Source organism: Branchiostoma floridae, unplaced genomic scaffold (assembly GCF_000003815.2).
Source record: "Branchiostoma floridae strain S238N-H82 unplaced genomic scaffold, Bfl_VNyyK Sc7u5tJ_517, whole genome shotgun sequence".
Classification (NCBI taxonomy): Eukaryota; Metazoa; Chordata; class Leptocardii; order Amphioxiformes; family Branchiostomatidae; genus Branchiostoma; species Branchiostoma floridae.
In genome coordinates this window covers 198,603-215,759 of record NW_023365886.1, presented here as the reverse complement: position 1 = coordinate 215,759, position 17,157 = coordinate 198,603, and the positions used below count along the sequence as shown (strand labels likewise).

General features: G+C 42.9%; 1 protein-coding gene across 1 annotated transcript in view; it reads right to left on the bottom strand.

Moving 5' to 3' along the window:
* The window catches only part of LOC118408918 (E3 ubiquitin-protein ligase UBR5-like), a 43,108-nt gene that overhangs the window by 4,210 nt on the left and 21,741 nt on the right, over nucleotides 1-17,157 (bottom strand). Inside the window, exons 24-44 of the mRNA XM_035809775.1 lie at nucleotides 16,931-17,039; nucleotides 16,411-16,545; nucleotides 15,968-16,059; nucleotides 15,582-15,728; nucleotides 14,878-15,002; nucleotides 13,968-14,206; nucleotides 13,194-13,354; nucleotides 12,174-12,348; nucleotides 11,427-11,600; nucleotides 10,415-10,547; nucleotides 9,879-10,013; nucleotides 9,088-9,348; nucleotides 8,049-8,305; nucleotides 6,258-7,333; nucleotides 5,491-5,704; nucleotides 4,600-4,779; nucleotides 3,564-3,633; nucleotides 2,520-2,767; nucleotides 1,681-1,811; nucleotides 971-1,192; nucleotides 752-836 (exon numbers count right to left, since the gene is read on the bottom strand). Of these exons, the coding sequence (XP_035665668.1) occupies nucleotides 752-836; nucleotides 971-1,192; nucleotides 1,681-1,811; nucleotides 2,520-2,767; nucleotides 3,564-3,633; nucleotides 4,600-4,779; nucleotides 5,491-5,704; nucleotides 6,258-7,333; nucleotides 8,049-8,305; nucleotides 9,088-9,348; nucleotides 9,879-10,013; nucleotides 10,415-10,547; nucleotides 11,427-11,600; nucleotides 12,174-12,348; nucleotides 13,194-13,354; nucleotides 13,968-14,206; nucleotides 14,878-15,002; nucleotides 15,582-15,728; nucleotides 15,968-16,059; nucleotides 16,411-16,545; nucleotides 16,931-17,039 (4,369 nt within the window). The remainder of the gene's footprint in view (nucleotides 1-751; nucleotides 837-970; nucleotides 1,193-1,680; nucleotides 1,812-2,519; nucleotides 2,768-3,563; nucleotides 3,634-4,599; nucleotides 4,780-5,490; nucleotides 5,705-6,257; nucleotides 7,334-8,048; nucleotides 8,306-9,087; nucleotides 9,349-9,878; nucleotides 10,014-10,414; nucleotides 10,548-11,426; nucleotides 11,601-12,173; nucleotides 12,349-13,193; nucleotides 13,355-13,967; nucleotides 14,207-14,877; nucleotides 15,003-15,581; nucleotides 15,729-15,967; nucleotides 16,060-16,410; nucleotides 16,546-16,930; nucleotides 17,040-17,157) is intronic.

Below are 17,157 nucleotides of genomic sequence, written 5' to 3'. Positions count from 1 at the left end.
AGGAAATAGCATTTCAGAGGCTTTAAATTTCAAAATTTTCCGGGGGAAGATACCCCCGGACCCCCCTACAATGCTCGCGCCTTCGGCGCTCATCGCGCGGCTCTGCCGCGCAGTGCGGAAAGTACAACACATTACAGATATACACCCTAAAAAAATTCCTAGCTAAAAGCCTGCCCCGCGGTTGTCAGGCGTGCGTACTCTGACTTACAGTTGTTGTAATACATAATTTCTGAAAATAGGGTTGGGACAGTCCATCCTCACTTCGGGACAGTTGAAATTTATTTTTGGGACAATGCGGGACAGTAGGGAAAAAAGTTAAGTTTGAGGCCTGAATGGAGTTTGTGCCATGGTCAGTCAGTTTAGGTTGTAAACAGTATTTAAAAGTAGTAAAGACCGAAACAACAATGCAAGTTGGCATAAAAGTTCAACGTTGGTATACAACATTAAGAGCAACCAGGCCCTTCTAAAATCATCTGTAAAACACAAAGGACGGTTAAAACTTTGGCGAGTCCAATCTTTGCATCTAAAATAAGTCTTTATGAGCTGTTGATGTCTACATGAGGAGTCACAAAGAGGAAAGAAGTCCATCATCAGTTTATGTTACATAATTTGTCAGTCAGCTGGATGTAAGACGTAAAGCTTATAATGAATTTAATCCTTTCTACATTTTTTTCCTGAAATGCTTCATTCAAATACTTAAGTCTGGGTATTAAAATTTGCAGACAGGAAAAGTAGAGGGGTGCTAGCATACCTTCCTGCCCAGCATGACCTTGATGACATGCCGGTTCAGTGTGATGGGACACAGCTCATTCTGCAGTAAACACAGTCCCAGGATTCTGCAAAAAAGAAGAAACATCCGTTATGTCTAAAGCAAGAAAAGTTGACAAGGAGATTTGTTTTTCTTGTAGAGCGAAATGAGACTGTGTCAGACAACTCGTAATGATAATGAGAAAGGCGAACTGAAACTAACCTTCCGACGTTCCTGAAACAGTTCAGTCTCTCGGGAGTGTTGCGTCCCGGCCGCGGTGAGTAGAAGCCGCGTTTCCCAGGCTGATAGAACAGCGGAGAGTTGTCCTCGTCGTCAGAATCTTCGTCGTCTGGGTAACGCTCGCTGTGGAATGCCTTCTTGGCCTTGGTGTCCGAACTGTAGCTGAAGAGGTCAATGGCTCCGAGAGGGTCAGCCGTGGATTCTCTGTGGAAGGAAAACATAATAAAAATTTTTTTCTCTTTTTCAATTCTAATTTTCATTAATTTTGTATTTTTCTCTGAACACTTTCTTGTATATTTTATTTATTTTATATTATTTATTTTGGGTCACTTAGAGTAGTGAAATCTTTTAAACATTCAGTTAAACATTCCAAGTTTAACATTAACCCATGTTAATGTTAAACTTGTTGGTGTCCCATGTTAGTAAGTTTGATACTCCTGAACAATGCTTTTAGTTTTACACCTGAATTCTTTTAAGAAATTTCATGTAGCTCCTTTCTTTATTTTATCCAGAAAGCTGTTGCTGTCAAATAACATGTATTAGAAAAACCTTGTCTTTGATAATGTACTTTATAGACATGATTACAGACATGAAACGTGTTCAGCACCAAGGACAGGTATCATTGTTTTGTCTTTCTTTTCCATCAACATCTTTTATTGTGTTGTTATATGGGAGGTGTGTTCCTGACATACCTTCCATGAGACAGTATGATGTCCACTGCCTCCTCCACACGCTGTCTCAGGGAGTCCTCGCTGGCCAGCAGTAACAGCAGCTGTGCAGGAGACATCTCCAACAGCATCCCTGTGATCTTACCTGCCAGAGACTAACACACAAAAACATACATGTGGGTGAGATGTTGTCAAAGTTTCATGAATAGCATGTTGTGCAACATGTGCAATTTTACACAATCTCATTTCTTTGGTCCCAAGAGTGGAGGCTAAACTCACAGCTGTACATGAATCTTTTACCACTTACTTATTCTAGTCTGTTCATATCAAACAAAGTGCAAAAGTAAAGACTCTACTGTAGTCTACATCTTTCATTTGTGATGTGCACCCCTCGACTGACGGGAAACAACAGACCATAAACCAGATAATAAGTGTTGTGAACCATATGGAGAAGCCAACTGTTCGATACATCATGCATGTTGTATTTACTGACTTAAGTGAACCAAAGGGAATTTAAAAAAAAAACACATACAAAAACTTTGGAAACTAAAGTTTGTGCAATGATATTCGTGCAAAAGGAGCTCCACATCCTCAATTTACACAGTTTCAATCCAAAGACAGCCATGCCATCAAGCCTCTACATCTAGGTGCATGTATCTATATGCGTCTTAACCTCGACCGCTGGCGAACAGACAATAAAATGAATAGTGGGAGTGCTCTTTGACTACCATTAACTCAAAAATCACCAGAAAGCTTGTTCAATCTTTAATAGATACCAACAGTTCACATTGACCATGCATTTGCCAGATGACTGCCATGGCTGATTATGTAGCTGGATCTTTAAAAAAAATGTTGAAACTTACCGGCTGTAGTGCCTGTACTTTAGGGTACAGCCTTTCTCCTAACGCTTGTCTGTGTGGTGGGAGGGGCTCATCCTCGTTGTCACGGTTACCACCCGGGTAGAAGGGGCGGGCGTCGATGGACAGCTGTCCCCTCTGATTGGCCGAGCGCTCCCGTTCCCGGGACACCGAGCGGCGCAGGCTTCCGCTGCTGCTGCTGCGTCGTTCCCTCTCGCGCTCTCTTTCCCGCGATCTCAGGCGTTGGATCAGGCCTGAGCGAAACACTTAAAATAAGCAAGAATGTCGCCAATGATATACACAATACAGACTGCAATTTCATCAACTAGAAAACTCATGTAAAATCAAAAGCCAGTTGGATACATAGAATACAAAATTAATGACTTTTTAGTTGGACATTGCAATTTTTTCTTCTTCTTCCAGTGCAAACCCACAATCTAGTGAAAGTCTTACAGCAAGAAAAAGATAACTATTTCCAATACATTTTGACAGCTACATTAAGGACACGCATGTATGCAACTACATTTGTAAGAATTTTTTCATTGTAGCAGAAGTAATGTGTAATGATTCACACATTTACAAACTTTTCTTTGACATTTCAAGGGATAAAAGACCTTCAATTTGTTTCCGATAAGAAAGTCATTAAACAAGGTTTTCTGAACCTTCGAAACATTTCAATTTTGAGAATTGCACTGCCAGCTCTCTACAAGTTTATTGAGTTAGGCGGACAAATTTCAAGCTTTTTAAAACCCTTAAACTGCCAGAGTTTCAGCCCTATAAAATGCTATAAGTGCCAGGGTTGGCCGCTGACCTCCAAAAAGAAACCCCCGAACAAGGCCGAAGTCCCTAACTTCTGGGGTTCATGCGCTACACGCGCGCAAAGCTGCTACTTTGGGGGAATACGCTGTCCCGGATATATCCGAGTATGGCTCACAGGGCATGTATATGTGTGCCAGATATATCCGGGTTTGGCAGTTTAAGGGTTAAAACATGCAGGAAACCTTAAATCATGGTTGGCTGGCACCAGACAAACGAGAACCAACCACTCACTGTAGTGCACACCTTTGGTCCCCCCCAGCACCGAGTCCAGGTTGGGCAGCTTGTCAGATGACAGGAAGGCCTGGAAACAAAAAGAAAGAATGTTTAACAATCATGCCTGCCATAGATATCTGCTCTTCATGTTTAAAGTCACACTCCAAACACTGAATACACTCCAAAAGGATGCATGGTCTGGGAAAAAAACATGCCTATGAAGCTGGAAGTCTGGAGTTGAAATCCTTGGTATTGTTGCTGACCCAAATTGATTGAAATAAGTGTTGTGATACAGACAAACCTGGCCACTGATAATACTGTAAATGCATTAAAGTTCGCGGGGATTTAATTTCGCGGTAGCGGGGAAAAGGACTTTTCGCGGTGGATTTAAGTTCGCGGTAACACCATAGACTGCAATCTAATACCATAATAGAAAAATGTTCGCGGTGGTTTTAAGTTCGCGGTGAAGTGGTCACCGCGAAAACCGCGAACATTAATCCACCGCGAACATTTCTGCATTTACAGTAACTTAAATAAGAATACATGTATTACATGTTGTGACCACTTTGAGCTATATATACACAAGGGCCAGCTGGCCAATGCGACCCATTTTGGTGGTCACTTAGGCTTAGAAACAGTGTACTAGCCAGCCTGAATTTTTTTTCGTTCCCTAGATTTTGAATTTGGCAATCCTGTTGAGTGCCGAAGGAGTGACAATCCTAGGTGGGTCCGAGAGCGTGCTTCCCTGCAAAATGTTGAAATCTAGACTCCCTGAAATGCTATTTCCTGCATTTTGAGGTGCAAAGTTTGCTTCTAGACTCTGCTCGGTCTTAACATCTTTACATGCTGATTTTAGTCTGTCATACAGGACGGAATGGGCAAAATTTATGTAAATCCCCAGTAGCAAATTTTCGTCTAAGGACGGACACTGGCTAGAACTCTGCTTAGATAATAAGAATCCTATACATGATGACCACCTGTCATAACAGACTAGATTGTCTTGGCTTCGAGCGTTTTTCACTTGTACATGCTTGATGTTACAAATGATACACACCTGTGCGATGGCGGTGTAGAAACTGCGAGCCACGCCGCTGCCCTCACCAGGCTCGTCCTTGAAGGTGACCTTGACGCGGTGCACGGCCATGGGAGGACCCCCCGTGGAGCTGCGCCGGCCGAACTGTGTGTTGAGCTGTCGTAGGGTCTGCTGGATCAGGAGGGTACGCTCTCTCTCAACCTGGGAGAAAAAACAACCCATCAGGGAGGTACAATGTATGTTCTCTCTACATACAGTAGAAGATAGTTAATTGCACAACGGATTAACGCACACTTCTGTTAACTGCACAGAATCCCCAAATCCAAAACTAGTAGGGTCCGTCCAGCTATTAGGATATAGCTTCGCATTATTGCACCATCCGAATAATTGCACGAAATTCACTGACAAATAGGCCGTGCAATCAAGGGGCTTCTGCTGTATAAAACATATTAAACTTTTAATTGTTACATGTACGTTAACTCAACACACTTTCAGAGAGAGCTGACCAGGAATAAGACAGTCAATGGTAGAAGAAGTAGTTGAGTTGTGACAAGTATTTGATTACACTGCTGCTGGGATCCCTGACAGGAGTAAGCAGCATTTGGGTAGTATTCACACCACGCTTAATAATATCAACTCTAAATTCTTGTGGTAATTGCGTTTAAAAACAATGTTTGAAATAACCTAGAATTTGCAGGTCACATTTTGATCCAGCCTTTCTTCCAAGGCACCTGTAGAATTCAATTTCTATGCAGCTTCTGTTGTGGACTTACAGAAATAAATTTCTTCTTTCTTTCAAGTAAAATAATATGCATCTAGTTAGCCATAGAAAAAGGACATCTTTTCTTGACTTGTTCTTTGCTTTACACAATTAGTAGCACAATAGGAAGTAAAACCAGCATAAAACTGTACCTCTAGAGTGAGATCCCTCTGCTGTGAGTTCCTCAGTTTCTCCATCTCTCTCCTGAACTTGGCCTGCTTCACCTCAAAGCCTCCGAGTTCGGTGAGAACAGAGCCCGGTTCGGCCCCCACGTCGTCCAGAAACACGCGGCCAAACAGCTCCAGACAAAGCCGCCAGCGCCCCAGTAGGGAGTCATGGGTAATGTACCCCAGCATGTTCTGTAAGCTGGAGGATACAAAAGGGTTTGTAAGTACTTCTAAAAACATTTGGAGGGGGATGTTTTAAGTTGTTAGTTCCATTGTATGGGAAGCCACAGGGGTTAAACTTTTGTATTTTAACCTGTTTGCTGCTGCGGTGTCCCTTTTGCACCAATTTCGGATCAGTGATACATTCAGGAAGCAGAGAGAAGGTTGAAGAACTCAACACACAAAAATATACTGTTAAAGATGCTGGGATTTAATTTTGTGGTAGCGGGAAAAGGGACTGTTCCCAACTTGGTTTTAAGTTCGCAGTAGCATCCTACACTGTAGTCTCTTACAGCCATGGAAAAATGTTTGTGGTGGTTTAAAGTCCACGGCAAATTTGCAACGCGAAAACTGCATTTACAGCAACTGTATGCTTGTCTGGAAATGAAAATTTTTCTCAGCCCAGGATTATGCTTCTTTGCATTAGAGGACAACATTCTATACCTTTACTTTACTTTAACAACAGAAATTGGTCTTGCCAAGATCTCTAGCTTGCTAAAACGCTTATCTCAAATTCTGAAAACAAATCCTACCTGGATGGAGGTGGAATGGTCTGTAGGTGAGAAGTGTCCACTGTGACAGTCGCCCCAACATAGTCCCTCCCTCCGTGCTCAATGGAAGCTCCCGTTTCCATGCCTACAGAAGGCTCCGCCCCACCGTGGCCTCCCACTAGAAGCTCGCTCCTGTTTTGGTCGTGAGTTTCGGAGCGGGCAGAGGGTTGAGTTCTTAGGTCTAGTGATACGTCAGAAGGGCCGGGCGTCGGCTCATTTGGTCTCCTAGCAACAGGGGTGAACGCACTATTCCTGTGCGGGTTGAGTCCAAGGTGAGTCGGTAAAACTTCCACAACGCTACGTTCTAACGCTGCACTTGCACCCGATTGGCTGATGATCTGGCGCGGCCGACCGAAGAGTTGTTCGCGGCGGGCGTTTGGCTGTAGCAGATGGGGCTGCTCGGCCAATGGGAGTGCTTCCGCTAGGGGAAGTTCGAAAGGATCTGGCGGCGGGCAGCCGAGGAAGGTCGTCGATTCTGACCTCTGGAAAAATGGATGTTTCCGTCCTGTACTACTCGGTATCGTATCGCTGTCCATACTGTCTGTTTCCATAAGAGCAGTGTGGGTGGCAACCTCCTCGTCATTTTCATCATTATCGTTGTCGTCATAGAAATCGACGCTGATCGAATCGCGTATGTTCGCACTCTCCGCTCCCCCTTCCGACCCAGACTTCATGTAGTAGACCAGTGCGTCAAGAACGTACGCCACGTGTTTAAGCGCAGACACATCCAGCACAGGTAAGATCCCAGAGTGTTCGTCGTGGTGCGAGCGCATCAGAGACAGCGCGTACGTCATGAAGTCACGCCGAGTCGCGCTCGCATCCGCCAGACTGCCTGGGATGATCCTCCCGCGACGTCGGCTCTCAAACGGGCGCAGTGTATCCTCCATTCGAGCGGCACGGTCCCGGCGGCGGTTCTGTTGGGAGTACAGCGGGTGGGTGGGGTGGTTTGGGTCCGAGGAGTTGGCCAGGGCGGAACCGTAGCGTAGCTGGGCCTCTGTGGAGTCCATGACTGTGATGAGCCAGTCCCAGGTACAGCGCAGGTGCATCTCAACATACATCTGTAGGGAAAAAAATACAGCATTTTAGTGATAATAACCTGAGTTAAACAACTGAGACTCTACAACTTGTACAAGTCACTGAGTTATCTTGCTTTCAAAAAGACAAAACCTTGCCAAAGAAAAAGTCTGCATGCAATTGTTAGACCCAATGACCACTGAACAAGCGTGCAGCCTACTGCTGTGTGCACAGAAAATCAGCACCTATGCTGTTACATTAGATCAGTGCTCGACTTAAAAAGGGGAATAGAATTCCATTGCAGAGCTCGAGATAAGGGCCTTTTTGACCTGCGGCAACCTGAAATGTTCATGGGCAACCTACATGTAGCTTTCACCTGTACTTGTATCTGTAAAATTGTTTAGGCAAAGGTCTGGATCTAAACATTGCTATACCTAAACCTGTACCTAGACAAACTAAAACTCTAGACAACATTTAAAACTAAAGGCAGGCAGATCATGTGTCATAACCTTACAGTTGAAAATGAAGAAAAGTTGGGAAAAATTGTTTTGACCTTCAAATATATCATCACAGATTTGCCACTAAAAAAGACAGTTTGCCACATGTTTAACTTGGCCAAACTTGTTTAGGTACAAGTCTAGACCAGGTCCAGTACCTAAACCCCAATACCTCTACATGTACATGAATTTCGATTGAGGTACACAGCCCTACACGATAGGCAACAAAAGGATTTTGAACCCTCCCAGAACACTACCCCACCTGCAGATCCAAAGTATCCTGGTAGGTGATGGGCAGAGGTTTGGGCAGCGGTGCCACGGCAGGATAGTCAGGTAACATGCTCATCAGGTCCGCAATCTGTCGGATCACGATGCTGAACGCACGCGCCAGCGAACTGGCCGTGGTGGAGACTGTCTGGGAGGAGCTGGTATCCGTGGTTACGGACGTGGACGGCGTCGTGGTGACAGTTGTTGTGCGACGTAGCGTGGAGGGGTCGATGTAGATCAGGCCACCTTGAGCTGGTGGGAATAAACAAATTGTTTCAATTCATTGTAACTATTAGTCCATGGATCTACAATACATAAATGCACCTCAAGTAAAGAAACACAATGATTCCCTTGGTTTTAAGTTGTTTCAGGGTCTTAGGCTTGTTACTATAATCTTAGGACTTTTGTTGGTTGGAGGACTATGCCAGCATAACTCTTAAGATGTAGCACAATACTTCACTGTTAGACTGTGGGAATGAAGTACAACTAGTTTGACTGCGACCATGTAGGACTTCAGAGAAGATCTCTTCACATATTTTCATCTTCCCTTTCTGTTGTTAAGTAATGGTTACACTACAAAAACATGGGATGTTCAAATCTTGACTCCTGAATATTTGGATTGTCTGTCATATCTTGTCACTCTTCTTTTTCTATAAGAAGACCACTCATCTAAGAAGACCAGAATCTATAGGTTCCCCTGGTGGTCTTCTTAGGGAAGTTTGACTGTATAAGATTAAAAACCACTAATTTTCAAACTTCTTTTGCAAACAAAAACATTGCCTAGTAGTACTTATGAATAAAAAGAACTGTATTGAGCAGTTCTACATCCATGTACAAGGTACAATGTGCGTCTATGTAGGTTAGACATCCAGGTAATAAGATTTGCCAAAAAGTAGTTACTCAAGCAACTGGAAGTTGAAACGTCTGACTGTTTCCAAAACACTATCCAATTGCTTGAGTAACTACTTTTTGGCATAAGGTACAATGTGCATTGAAACTGAAAGCCATGAGTATAACTCTGTGTCCATCCTTACAAGTAGCAGTAGCAGGAGTAGAACTGGTGGTGGCGGGGGTACGCGGGGGAGGCTGTCGGACGGCCCACTGCAGCGCCGTCGGAGCCTGGGACGTGTTGCTACCCTGGTTGCCGGGCGTGGTCACTCGCTCCAGCTGCTCGTCGGGGAGCTCGTTCGCGATGCTGTTGTTCTCCTCTTCGTTCTCGCTCTCCTCGCTTTCTTCTTCGTCCTGATTGGACGAGGAGTCTTCCTCGGAGAAGTATGCTGCAACGCTACCAGCACCTTCAAGGTACATGTAACACAACATAGTTTTAAAAGCTTAGATTGAAGATAGTATTCATTGTATAAACGGCAATGGACGTCGGATACTCCACCAAACAGATTCCTTTGATGCAAACCAAATGGCGCATCGGGCAGTGCCTATCTCTGTTCCTGTATCCCTGGGCCACACAACTTTCTGTAGGCACTACAGCTGGGGGCTAGTCCACTAGTAGTGGTCTGTGTGTTTAACTACACTCTTTCTCAAATACTAGCATGAACCATTTTTAAGTCTTGGGCATGAATAGGTCGGAGATCGAACTCACGACCAACAGAATGCAAGGCAAACACTCTACCCACTTGGCCATTGCCCAAGTTGACTTAAGTTACAACAATGCATAGTACTCTGTGCTCTGTAAGTAACTGTTTGAAAATTCTGGAACAGCTTTCTCTTACAGTTCTTTCCTAGTTGTCCATACACTCTGTAACTGTGCACCCAAACTTCACTGCAAACATGAAAGCACAAAATGTTTATTACAGTAGAAACCTCATACCTGTCTCGGACCCTGCTGTTGCTGCAGTGACCACACTGCGTCTGCCGCTGGCATTGTCCTGGTTGCTATGGTTACTCTCGCTGTCACTCTCACTTTCAGCCAGCAGGTCCAGGTCCATGTCACTTTCATTTCCAGCTGCAACAAGTACAAAAAAATCAATTTGAAGGGGGTAAACCAACTCCAGTTCTTTCTCTTCTGTATGTAGATGAAAACAATTGAGAATCCACTTTATCTAATCCTTAATCTCTACAATGTATACAACTGAACGTCGTTGAGGGGTCAAAGTTTGTGGCATCAAATGATTAAGAGAATCTGCCAGTGGACACAAGATCGAGAGGTGACTAGTTTAATTCCTACTATCCTAGCTAGACGTTGGGACCTCCACCTTCCAATACCATACCCTAGACACTGTGGATAACAAACCCACTGACCCTATGGCCTCTAAATACTACGGGACAGTATTTTTCCTTTACCTACCAAATACAGTGGAGAACTCTTTGAAATGGCTTCTTTTCTCAACCAATCAGATGACCAACCTTCATCGTCATGGTGATCATCAGCCCTGCTTTCTCCGTGCTGCTCCTCAGCATGGTCCATCTGCTGGTCTCCATGGTGACTGGACTCATCGTGACGATCCTCCTCCCCTACCACACCCTCTACAACCTCAACCTGAAAACATCCATACATTCAGTAATTTCATTGTTTTGAAACTATATGACGTTTGTCAGTATCTTCAGGATAGACATTCTCATGTCTTTCTTTTAAATCATTCATTTCATTGAGAATTGATTTTATTGATAAATAATTTTACAGAAGGAAAATTATAGCTAACATGCAAATAAATACACATATGATATGAAAACAGGTAGACAAGACTTTCCAGATTAGACCAGACTAAGGCTAAATGTACGTATACTATCGAGTAAAGAAGAAGTATGTTTGCAAAGAAAATATATCATATTGGGATTGAAGAAGTTACAAAAAGGATGAATTCAAAGCTAACTACAAAATTAATCTTTTCAGTTTTCCATGATTTCTATTTTATGGTATCATAAAAAGAACAAGATCTATGATTCAAAGAAGTATAAGACTATTGCTGTAGTCCTGTTGCCATGAAGGTTGCTACTGAAATGACTCTAAACAACAGCACACTTCTGTTTCCAGTATACTATAAAGATTCCCATATACATTCTTATATCTAAAGAAGTAAAAAATAATGTAACTTAGTATTGAGTACAAGAATAGGGTATTTTGTAATCTGTATCAAAATAATGGTGATGTCCAACTTTTCCTTACATTAAAAAAGTTGCAGACTGCATTTGAGAAGCAGCAGAAATAATACTTAAAACAAGCACATTCCAATGTATTACTATTTGCTGTTTCTGTATCTGTATCTTTATCTATTTAGCCAGTATAACCGCCCTTCGATGTAACACTAGCTAATATTTGTTTCCTAGTAGGCCGCTGTCCTTGGTGCTGAAAATACCTCGTATGGCGAGTGCATGCACATATATTAGGAAATGTGGATAATAAAATACCCATCCATACCTCCTCCACATCTGCCACCACTACGTCATGTTCCTCTTCCTCTCTCTCCCTCGAGCGATCTGATTGGCTGGTTCCCTGGGGCTGTCGCGAGTACGACACCTGAGATACCCGTGGGGGGTCCGCAGACGACGGCCGCGGCGGGAGTGGTTCCACGTTGAAAAGTTCTTCGCTTCCCTAAAAACAAGAAAGCAAAGACCATATATACTTCTGTGAAAAGTTTTCATGCATTTTATTATGCCCAAGCCAGGGGTCATTGACTTCACCAGGCAGACCACAATACTTTGGTTTTTGCTCATTTGCATTCATATAAACAATAAAAACAATGTGACAATACAGGGAAAATAGCATTTAGGGGGCATGAAACCTATGTGGCTCTTTGTGGGCCTTCCCACTTAATAATATAAATGTGTAGAAAAGGGGTACTGACTGTACTCCTGCAATGCCTGAAAAAAGAAGCTAGGGGCCCCAAATCACCACTCTTCTTTGGGATCTCAATAACTACACACATACCAACATTGACACAAATCTATCAAAAGTATCTTGAGTTAAAGGTGCAAAAACATAAACAAAACCAAAAACAGTACCCTCATAGGATGTGATCTCTTGAAACATGCAACTAATCAAGAGATGTTAAAAAGAAATCCTAATGACCAATGACAAACTATCATAATGGTTAAATTTGTGTATTGGCCAATCAAATAAGAACAAAAGAGACATACTGACCAATGAGGAGTGAGCTTTCCTCACCTGGACTGCATCTATGTTGGCACTGACCAATGAGAAGGGGGCAGTGGGGCGTACCACTCCCATGCGAACGGGGGTGATGAGGGACTCGGCTGTTTGGCACAGTTCTTCGATGGCGAGGTTAATGAGGGCTTGGAAAGCGTGGCGACATTTCATCAGCGGTTGTGACGGAAGTGAGCTGGGGAAAAAATGGACTGTCAGTTACATTTTGTCTTGAGATAAACCAGTGTTCTAGCTAGCCTGAATTTTTTTCTGCCCCCAGGATTTTGAATGGAAGTCGCTACGATCCTAGGGGAGTCCGGGTCCAAAAATTTTGAAATCTAGACCATGTGCAACTCTATTTCCTTTATTTTGAGGGGCAAGTTTTGCTGGTAGACTCAGCTTGGTTTAATTAATATCTTAACAAGCCGATTTTTGTCTGTCACAGAGGACAATATGGGCAAAATTGTTGCCTGCTCAAAGCAGCAAAATTCCGCCAAAGGACGAAGGGCGGATGCTGGCTAGAACCCTGAGATAAACAAATGTTTGCAGTGCTTTATGGTCTTGATTTGGCTTCAAATTGAGCAAACGCCTTCTAGCAGTATTTCTTTGTACTGCATACCCATTAGCTTGCATTACACACCGGGTCTGCACTGAACAGTACAAGCTACATATCCAGGCTGATTTATTTGATTCACTCACACAAGGAAGGCCCCTTACTCTTTCAATATATGTGGTGGGACTTTAACATGCTTGAGGTGTGGCTCTCCTCAAACACAAGACCTCAATGTACCATGCTATCTGTGGGACAAAGCTTATCTTCAAGCAGATCCTACAATGGCACAAGATAGTACCAAACTGGCCAAGGAGTGTAGTCAGCCAAGAGGTGTACATTTGCCATGTAAGGAAACACTCTTCTAGGCCGGCTTCACTCCTCTGCCAGCTTTTGATACTATCTTATGCTAGGTACTTATTTACACTGGAGTTAAGAGGGAAAATAGGTCTCACAGCTTAAAATCAAACTTTCAATATATTTCTTTGTACCTTTTCTTTTTGCCAGGCGTCATGCCGACACTAAGCACGACAAACACCCGTGCCACGGAGCGTATGAAACGTCTGGAGATCTTGGTGGCTTCTTCCTTCCTTCCTGCTACGGTGTCGTTCTGTAGCTCACGTATCAACGTACTCAGCAGGGTGTCCAACATCTGTACAAGTAGTAAGAAGAGTTTAGATTATACAACTCCATGTGGAAAGTATGAATGTGGGGGGATAATGTTCTTCATACACAAGGCTCCAAAGAATGTTTTCCTTTATGCTACAATATGCAAAGCATTATATCTTTTAGTCTGAAAAGTTGTTTTCAAGGTTTTATACAGTCTACAAAGGGTACAACTTGAATGTGTATTTCAAGCTCTGAATCCGATATCGACCATCTTTTACTACAGTAATTCCTGATTTTTCAACAGTACTTATGTTCACAATTTTCACGGTGACGCCTGTAACGTGAACTGATAAATACCGATAATAAATAATTCTCCAACTTTTTTACGCGCACCTCTTGCCACCGTGAACATTTAGTTCTGAGAACAAGTTCAACTTTTTCAGACCGCTTAAGTTTGGTACCAAGATGATACAATTCAATCTGAAGATGTGTGTCTCCTTCTTTATTCATTTCTCTATTTCTGAATTCTTTAGAAGTGTTGTTCTCTTGGTGACATATCTGTTTTAAGCAACGACAGTGTAAACAATACATTAAACAAAAAGAGAATCAACTTTGAAGACAAAATCAATGAATTCCAACAGTTCTGATTGACCTACCTCCACACTACACTTGACCAGTAGACAGTGAGTAAAACTGTCCAGTTTGTTAGTCCCACTCTGTTGGTCCAGATAAACCTGTTCCTCGGGTAGCAGGTCTGGGATGGGTGACCGGCGGTCCCGTCCGGGGCACTCGCTCGTGATCATGGCCTTCACAGCCTTCCAGTCCTGCAGGATTCGCTCCAGCGCCATGCGACAGAACCGCGGGGGCTCCAGGTCGTGGTCGGGCATGTCTGGGTCTGGAAAATAGCACTTAAAATCAATCTTGGGACTGGCTTCACATTTTTTAACATTTCACTGCTTTGACTACACACAAATATACATGAATGTAAAGACTGCAGTCACATTTTAAAACTAGGGCCCAGCAGCTTTAAAAAAAAAGACAAAACACATAGAACATAATGAAATCAGTCATGAGCATAAGTCATTCCTCATTTCTGTAACATACAATCCAGGCCCCAGTTTGGAAATGTGGCCATATAGTATTAGCTGTGCTAGTCCTCATGAAAAGAACAAAAAAAGGATATCTATCAAAACTTCAAAACAAAACAGTATATAAAATAACAGAACAATGTGTTCAACTAGATGTGGAAGTATTAGGACGTACAGGACACAAAATACATTTTTCTGTGGTTGCAATGTACAATTCATAATGCCATGCCTGCCAAACTGCAACTACATTTCTTTCTTAAATGTCAGCAAATTGCAAGAGTGCCTTTTTGAGTATCTAAGATTGTATCACTGAAAAGACTAGCACTTAACTATGAAAACAATAGTATCAACCTTGCAGGATAAGATTAAGAACATCAAAAGCTCAAAAGTTAAAAAAAAAAAAAACTGCTTTGCGTAAACTATTCTATTTGCATATTGATAAACTGTTTTCTTTGCAAGCCCACAGCAGTGGACCTACCTTCCTCACCGATGGGTTTGCGTGCAGCGGTTCTGGAGTCGGTTCTGCGTAGCGGGCGGTATTGGCGCTGTTCTACGATCTGTCTCGCCACTGTCTGTACCAGGAACAGCAGTACGTTCTCTCCTCTGGGGAAACAGAAGGACAGCATTTGTGAAAATGATGCTTTCAACTTTCTACCCTTTTCAACTCATATAACTCTTAGTCTAACTGTTTGACCTTTGGGGTACAACAGAAGATCCGGCAACCAGTTTTCTAAACCAAGCAGTTTTCTGTGTTTTGCAGTGTTTAACTTAGTGTCCTGCCTGTCCATTCTCTGATATTGTCCTCCCATCTTTTCTATTGCTTACACTTCTCTGTTCATTACAAAACAAGGCTAATGGAGCCACTCATGTGTTTTGGATAACAGTACTGGATTCTGAAGAAATATGTAATGTGCATTGACACCTCCACGGACAGTTCCTTGCATGAAAGCTTTAGCTAGTCCAATGACTGTGGCTGCACTACCTCACTTTTCTTTACCGTGGTTAGGAGGTTTTTGTACAGATTGATGTTTTGTCTGACTCTAATCCATACTTCAAGATTGAGATGCGGTCCCAGCATGTAATCCCTAAAATCTTCCATCTTGAGGCCACACCATTGTTGATTCAAGTGTTGGCACGTATTCCTTTTTTAAAACATGAACGACTTCAGTAACTGTCCCTGACCTGCTGTTAGGCTGTGTGACCAGGTCGGTATCGTTGATGAGCCTGTTCAGGAGGTCCAATCGTGACGTCTGCTGTCCCGCGATCAGCGCCTTACACTTACACTTCTCCCAACAGTCGCAGTACGCCGTGGGGGACGTCCGCTTCAGCCTGGAAAAATAGTTACAGTTACTGTACATGCATTTAAGTTCGTGGTGATTTAATTTTGCGTTAGCGGGAAAGTGGAGTGTTCGCGGTAGTGCCAAATACTGTAGTCGGAAAAATCTTTGCAGCGGTTTTAAGTTCTAGGAAAGATGGCCTTTATCAAAGATTGTCCTACAAAGTTTAACTATAATTGTGTAAAATGCTTGTATCTTAATTCAAGTGTTCAGATTATGTGTAGTACTCACTTGCAGTCATGTCCCTTATGACAGACCCGTGCACATTCAGTACAGCAGCACAGAGTTCCCACCAGGCCACATGTACGACACTCAAAAATATCCTGGGGAAAAAAATATGACATTCAATTAATGAATATTCAAAACATGATCACAAGCCAGAAGGCCCAAAATCTATATTTAACTGTCTTCCCCACACCTGTATCTCTATCGGTATAGTCTGCATTGGTATAACAGCCCTTCGGCGTAACACACCAGCTTCACAGGCACGCAGCGCGGCAGCAGCTGGTTATAATACACTGAACGACCTGTCACACCTAGCTATTACAATCCATCTGCATATATTCTTTAAAACTATCCAGCAAAGATGCCCCTACAATCTTTATACGTATACATTTCTTGTGTATAAAGAGTCTCCTTTATTAAATATGATAATAAATTGAAATACTTCTCACCTGGTTGATATGTTCAGCACCTGTCCAGGTGAAACTGCAGGTGTCGTTACAGCACAGCACGTGTAGCGGTGAGTCATCCAGGTTAGACCCAGGTGGGTAGATCATGCTCATGGCTAACTCGTTATCCATGCCATCCTGGGAGAAAACACATTCCATTTTTGTTTGTTTTGTTCGTTTGTATTGTATAGACTTTAATGTGTAACACTACTGGTTTGTTCTAAACAATAGAAGCTACCTATAGTATATCCTGACAAATTTCTTTGATCCTTTCACACCAGAAAGGACCTCTACTCTTCTTGATAATTGTGCCGGATTGCTTGGCTTGCTTGAGGTGTGGCTCTCCTCAAACACGGGACCTCCATTTAACAACATCCAGAGTTGAGTGAGGAAATCATAGTGCTTTTTTTACTAAAAATTTGAAAAGAAACATATCAGGCCAGTGAAAAGTCTATTTGGGAGAGCAGATTTTTTCATCCAAGTGAATTTTCAAAAAACTTATAAAACCTAGGTTGTACATTACCTTGTTGTCCTTGCCTGCCACCCTCTGTGCAGTGTCCAGTATAGCCAGTGCTGCAGAGTAGGCCCTCCCACTTACAGCAGCCATGAAGGGGGTCTGGCCCTGGGCATCCCTACAGGTAAACATGTGTTAGCTCAAGCAACATAAACATTTCAAAAAGTTTCTTCCTTCCATCCATCTATCCATGCATGAATCCATCCATCCTTCCTTCATTCAACCTCAACAGTTTC